We start from the raw sequence: 7,527 nt of genomic DNA on the forward strand, positions 1-7,527 counted from the left end.
AGATAGTTACGGCTAATAGATATATTATATTTTAATTAGTAGATGTTATCGAAGCGAGAATTGGCATTTAGAGGGCGTAGAGAATCTATTAAATCTAATATAACAGAGTTAATTATATTGAACTTGCTTATTTATTAAGTGCGTTAGATAATCTATTAATTAAAAATACATTTAAAGAAGTCTACAGTTTTTACTGGCTTATCAAACAAACGAATACAAATGGGACCCTAGACCATCACTGACTGATTGTCCCTGGAAGTCAACTTCTTACAGAAACACGCCTTCCCTATCATCAAATGTCATGGCACGCCACTGGACCAAACCCTTCCCTGCTAGGGTGGGGCAGAAAAGTCAATAAAGGGAGAAAAACCCTGAGGGAAAAACTTGTGCTAGCTAAACATTTTTTGGCTGGACACCAGACAGACAAGACTTATAGAAGGAAGGCTCTTGATCATTTTCAGCAGACGATGAGGGCTTGACAAGGTGGTATCAGAGATAGAAACGCATATAGAGACATTATTCATAAGTGTTATAGGGATGACTTCTCGGAGAGCATCCCTCATCACAGACTCTTAAGGAGTGGTTCAGCGAAGAAAAAGAAATTGGCTCAGACGAGAAGGATCAGATCCAAATCAAAGCATCAAAAGAACATTCAAGGCCATTGGGTACCCATNGCTAATAGATATATTTTAATTAGTAGATGTTATCGAAGCGAGAATTGGCATTTAGAGGGCGTTTAGAATCTATTAAATCTAATATAAGAGAGTTAATTATATTGAACTTGCTTATTTATTAAGTTTGTTAGATAATCTATTAATTAAAAATACATTTAGAGAAGTCTACGGTTTTTACTGGATTATCTAACAAACGAATACGAATGGACCCTAGATCATCACTGACTGATTTCCCCTGGAAGTCGGCTTCTTACAGAAACACACTTTCCCTATCATCAAATGTCATGGCAGGCCACTGGACCAAACCCTTCCCTTCTAGGGTGGGGCAGAAAAGTCAATAGAGGGAGAAAAACCCTGAGGGAAAAACTTGTGCTAGCTAAGCATTTTTTGGCTGGACACCGGAGAGACAAGACTTATAGAAGGAAGGCTCTTGATCATTTTCAGCAGACGATGAGGGCTTGACAAGGTGGTATCAGAGATAGAAATGTGTGAGGCCCAGGATTTAAAAAGGCTGAGAATCGAATAATTTCTATTCATTTCAAACCAAAACGATTTTTTTAAAGTTAGGGTTAACTCAAAAAGGAAAAAACAACCGACAAATTTTCTCATAAAAATCGCTCATAAAAACTCCGTTCCCACCACAATACTTCCCTGTAGAAGATGAGTTAACTGTTGGGTCATAAGTTTGTCACTTCGCCCATCATTGGTCAAAGAAGATCATCACCTGTGACGTACATGGGGGACATCTCGAAAACAGAGCCCCATATAAAAGACAAGTGCGATGACGACACAAGGGGGAAATTAAGTTCTTTTCTCTATACTGTGTGTGTGTGCCCGTGGATTTACCTGCATCTCTTCTCCACCGTCTTTAATAGACTTTGAACTTCGACTTCGAACTTTGGACTGATTTGAACTTTGAACTTGGAAGGACGAACCTCGGATCAATGTTATAACAACCTAATCAGAGGTATTTATCCTACACGCGATGATGTGTAAGCTCTCTCTCAAATATTTGAACCTCGCGGGTAGGGTCGCGACTATTTTATACTTTGCCGTTACTTTATGAACTATACGGATTGAACCCGCGAGAGGGATTTGTATTCCAATTATTAACTATGTATAAATGTACGGAATAAATGGGTATTTTGTTAACGAACTTGGATTGGTGTGCGTTTCTTCCTACAATTCTCCACTCCATACTGAACCCGAAGTCCTCGACGAGATCGCTCGTGATAATTCCCCATCCATCCGCGTATCTATCCGCGATAAATTGATAGATTGGTGTCAGATCCTGACAGGTGAAAGAATCTAACGATCCTTTCTCCTAACTCTTTTTTCCCATCCTTTAGACAAGCGAGACCGGACCTCAAGGTCTTGAGTCGAGTAAGTGGTAGGAGAGGGACATCCTCGTAAACATCCTACCCCCGATTAGTCTCACAAATGCATATAGAGACATTATTCATAAGTGTTATAGGGATGACTTCTCGGACAGCATCCCTCATCACAGACTCTTAAGGAGTGGTTCAGCGAAGAAAAAGAAATTGGCTAAGACGAGAAGGATCAGATCCAAATCAAAGCATCAAAAGAACATTCAAGGCCATTGGGTACCCATGTGCTAAGATTTCTTCTTTTTCCCTCTTCTAGCTATACATATATCCTAATAATTTAGTTATAAGTAGGTTAATTAATTAACTAATAATAGGTTAAAAACACAGTTTGTGATTGTAAAGTTTCTGTATCATCACATTTTGTTATCACTGGAAAATAGAATTTGTGACAGCACCTATTTTGTGCAAAGAAACTCTGTATATATCTGTCTCATGAGTGAAAGGAAAACAAGAGACTTGTCTAAGAGGAGTTGGGACCTGCAGAAAATTTTCTTTGGATATGAAAATAAAGTTTTTCTTCTTTTGTATAATATACTTTGTGTAAATCTTTTTTGCTACGAACATTTCACAACTATTAGAAAAAAAAATTGAATTTAAATGTTTATATTTTTTTAAAATTACTATAATTTTACCTTTCAATTTCATCCAAAGTATTTTCTGTAAGAGGATGAGCATAACGAAAGCCAATATAATGTTTGTGAGGTGCTAAAATAAAATTTTATGCATTAATCAACTGATTTTAATATTAAGCATTTTAAAATTATTTCTAACCTGTTTTTGGAGATATCTTATCTAACAAATTAGTTAATAATAGTCCTTGTTTATCTGTCCAACTTCTTATAGGTGAACCACCACCAATCTGCTGATAACGTTCAGCAATTTTTGGAGTTCGTCTCTTTGCAATTAAAGGTCCAAGTTTTCTAAAAAAATATCCTTTTAATAGAATTTAATGAAAAATAACAGAAAAATAATTTCTATCTGTTAAACAGCAGTTATTTTTCTAATGTATATAGATTGTCACCAATAAAAAAGCACTAAACATAAAACCTTTATATATTTATAATTATTGTAAATTTATATACAGTAGTTCTTTGTTATATCACATATATTAGTAGACAAACCAAATGAGTGATATATCAATGGCACAATATAACTAATCTATCCATCTGTTTTGTCTATTTTCAATCTCCATGTCAATTTGCATTTTTGTAGGTTGTATTTCATACAATGATAGTTTCAAGCTAATGATAAAATAAGATATTTCTTTGTGCATAAAAATTCAACTGCAGTCAATTTTTTAAAGCACTTTTATACTTGAAAAAAAGAAAAAAAAAGTGCAATATATCTGAATGAGTGACATAACAAGAGGCTACTGTAAAATTAAAATTAAACATTAGTTAAAAATTAAAATTAAACTTTAATTTTAATTTTTATGTCATTTTAATTCAAATATTTCCTTCATTAGGAATTCTTTCAAAAAATGTTTATTTTATTAGCTAACTTTTATACTAAAATCCAAAAATGTCAAAACAATAGTTTTTAAAATTTAAAATCATTATACAGTTCATTTTTATTTTCTAATAATATATTACTTATATTATCACCTAGAAAATCTAACACAGAGGTATAGATCTATTGTTTGTTTTATAGTGAATACACAAATAAATTTCAAACAAGTAAAACGGCAAGGCCATTTTTGAGATGAGACTATGTCTCGGGGACTCACGGCTTGATTCACACCATTTTCTAAGGAAAAGAGAAAAATGAGCACTAACCAATGAGGAAAAGCTGACACTGGTACTCAGGATCCTGGCATAGATTACAGCGAGCTTTGTTGCCACCGTGATTATGACAGGTTGCGTTGTCACAGGCCTGTTCTTGGCTACCGTAAGCGGGAAGATATTTGTACCCGAACTGTCCTGATGTTGCTCTTGTTGTTTCATTTCGCAATCCGAGAGCAAGAGAATACACATGTAACGTGTGTCACATATTTGTCAAAATTCAATTTCAAAACGCTTGCATTTCGAAATGCCCAATGAGCAATGCATGTGCACTAGCACCTGTTTGTAGAAACAGTGTTGCCATGTTGTATTTTATTTTGACTTGGTTCTTGGTCTCCTGATTACCTACAAGTCTGGTTTTTTTTATATGTGCATGATTTGGGCACCAAATACTCTGTGCCAAAATTACAACTCTTGACATGTACTCCTTCATACCACTAAGGTGTCCAGCTGTTGACAGCAGTGCAATTTTATAGACAAGACATAGTATCATCAAAAATATATAGAGTATGAGCATTAGCTTCCTTTCACATAATCTAGTTTGAAACAGATGTAGTCATGGCACTGCAAACTACTGCTGACTGATGATTTCTATGAAGCTTTTCACATAAAATGGCCGTAGCAAAATGCTGTACGTGGTGAGTTTTGTGTTGCCAGAGCCCTACACAGTTTATTGCCATAAACAATTGGGATTACTATGTATGTCTACACTCTCTATCACACATCACAATTTTTTGCCATGACTCTGTCCAGTGAGATACATTAAACTTAATTAAAGTGGAGGATTACAAACTGGATGTCAAATTACTGATAGATATAGTTTAAGAAAGACCTGTTTTTGGGATAAAAGTTTAGAAAAATATAAATCTCAAAATTTAGCAATAAATCAGATAAATTGGATTTCTCATTTTATCAGTTAATTGCTTTGACAAAGCAGTTGATTCAGTTTAACTGCTTTGTCAAAAATCAGTTAAACTGAATTTTGACAAAGCAGTGATGAAAAACATTTTCAAGCCATAAGTGAATTTTATAGACTTCCAATGGACCATATGTGTATTTTCTTAGAATTGCAGACTTTAAAACTCTGGAATATTAATGTACTTTAAAATTCCAGTATACTAGGTACTAAAATAATATATGCTAATAATATGAAAACTAGTAATTTATAGTTTATTTTCATCTTTTCAATAGTCAAATTTAGTTTGAATGTCATCATGAATATCATCTTAATTAGAGCTGCACAATGAGGCAGTGAATGGAAAATAAAATTATATCACTAAGTCCTGTTGTAATTAATATTAAATTCAATTAATAATTTGTAATTGTTATCATTTATATGATAATAGTGTAGTGTTTTTTACTAAGTGTTGTAGTGTCATTGTTAAATATATATAATTATCTATATTCCGTATTGTCGCACATTAGCAATTATAAATTATTCCGTAAAGGTTGTATCACCTCTTGAGGTGTGGTAGTGCAAGCCTGTGATTGGCTCCCCTTGCTATGACGTATGTTCCCTCGTCAGGACATGACGCGGGATATAAAAAGAAAGGACCACATGCATTGAGGGACTTTTTGTTCTCCTGGGTTCGTGTCCGGTTGGTGAGGAGGAATCTCGTGAGAGTGCGAAGGTGAAGAATAAAGAACGAACCACGTGGAAAGAAGACAATTGCGTACCAAGAGAGAGACATCCAGAGGGTATCAACTATCAGCCTTCATGTAAGAATATTCCGAATATTGTGTTAACAAAAACGAATTTTAATTGTCGTGTTGGGCAATTTATGTTAGATCTCAACAATTCCAAATTGTCGCATCAGGCAGTTCATGCTAAANAATGTAATACTTAAAATTTCAATAGGGAAAATATTTAAGACTAAATTTCAACAAAAAAATATTTGCACAGTGACAAACAAAACAAAATCACATATATCATATACATAGCCGTACCAAACACCCACAACATACAAAATAAATTGAAAAATTAGTAAATAGTAATAACTTGCCCATAAAATATTGTGTTTATAGAAAATGGACAATAGTCCTTTCTTGCACAGGCATCATACTACATATATTACACAAGTCTCAAAACATTAGGGACACAATAGAACCTACATCACTATAAAAAAAAAGGCTGCCATTCTAAACTTGTCATATAGTCAGGAAAATCTTAAACACATATACATATACAATGTATGTAAACAAAACATTTGTTTTCTGTAGTTATGCTTTGACTTTGGTCTGACAGCATTAGACACTGGTATATATACCATCTAGGATACATTCTAACAACACTATATAATAATAATGCTGGGTAGTAATAAAAGTCAGAAAAAAAACATTAGAAAGTTTGAGGTTTTATGTTTGTGAGCTCACGGATTTTTACGGGGCTCTTAAAAATTCGAATTTTCTTTTAAGTGAAAATATCCTCAGAAAAAACCCAAAGAGTTTGAACTAGATCGGATTTCACCGATTGTATAACAACTAGCTGGAAAAGTTTACACTTAGGTGTGAAGAATGCACCGTCATCATCAACAAAAGTCAATTACGTGTCAGTTTTCCCAAGCGAACAATATAAAAGCTCAAATCTCTGGAAGCTCGGGACGATCTCTCAGAAGTTATACTTGTCGATGTGTGCATCTCGTCTCCCGGACCTCCATATAATGGACTCGACCCGACGAAAGGAGACGATACCATATAGAAGACCATAGGAACTTCCACATAACACTTAATCACCACATAGAGCTCTCTTTGAGGTAATTATTTGAACCTGTTGACTCTCTCTCTCCCTAAGCATATTTTTAGTTTAACCCTTGGAAGAAGAAGTATAGTATGTTAGCCACATTTATTCTGAGTTGTATTTAACTGGTTAAATACAACTCAGGTGTCCTTAAATGACAGGTGTCATTTAAGGACACCTGTCAGCTTCCTCACCCCCTCCCCACTCGATTTGCCATCCTAGCCATCCAACGACCCCGAGATCGGGTTTTACCAGCCTGTGCAGAGTAAGTGGTCATTTGGGGATTAACCAGTGACCCACTGCTAATCTCACACGTTAGTATTAAAATAATTTGTATAAATATTAATAAAACTTATTTTATTTCACAATGATATTTAAATTAAACATTTTTCTATAGCACTATATTATTACTCAGGTATAAAAATTGAAGGCTATGAGAGTATATTTGTATATACAGTAGAACATTGATTATCCGATTCAATTGGGGACTCAGGTTGGTCGGATAACTAAAAAATCGGATAACCGAAAAAAATTAAAAAAATACATTATTAGTATAGTATATTTACAGTGACCATATTTTTTGGGTAAAATAAAGGACATATCGATGAAAATCAAAAAATACCTTATAAAATTCATAAGTTTATAACATTTATTACGAAAATAGTAGCATACAACAATGCATACATTAAAATTTCAAACAATCTGAATTATTACACATACACACATTGTAAAAATTTAAACAACATTAATTTTGATACTTTTCAGTAGATTTAATTTTTTTATAGCGCCGTTTCACGCTTTAAAGTCATAAAATTCCATACAGTTCATTTGAAAGTTGTATTTGATGGACATACATGCTTCTAATGTGCTTACTTTTAAATTAGTTTTTTTCATTCGTCCACATATTATTCACCAACGAAAATATTCGTTCGATGGGGGCATTAGAT

At 33.8% G+C, this 7,527-nt stretch overlaps 1 protein-coding gene across 1 annotated transcript in view; it reads right to left on the bottom strand.

Moving 5' to 3' along the window:
* Positions 1-2,982, bottom strand: part of LOC111620701 (ferrochelatase, mitochondrial-like) — a gene marked incomplete at its 5' end in the record, with an annotated part of 16,600 nt that extends 13,618 nt beyond the window's left edge. Inside the window, 2 exons of the mRNA XM_023362690.1 lie at positions 2,695-2,767; positions 2,834-2,982. Of these exons, the coding sequence (XP_023218458.1) occupies positions 2,695-2,767; positions 2,834-2,982 (222 nt within the window). The remainder of the gene's footprint in view (positions 1-2,694; positions 2,768-2,833) is intronic.
* Positions 2,983-7,527: the final 4,545 nt, after the last annotated feature.

Source organism: Centruroides sculpturatus, unplaced genomic scaffold (genome assembly GCF_000671375.1).
Source record: "Centruroides sculpturatus isolate CEXI.00-Female unplaced genomic scaffold, Cexi_2.0 scaffold243, whole genome shotgun sequence".
Classification (NCBI taxonomy): Eukaryota; Metazoa; Arthropoda; class Arachnida; order Scorpiones; family Buthidae; genus Centruroides; species Centruroides sculpturatus.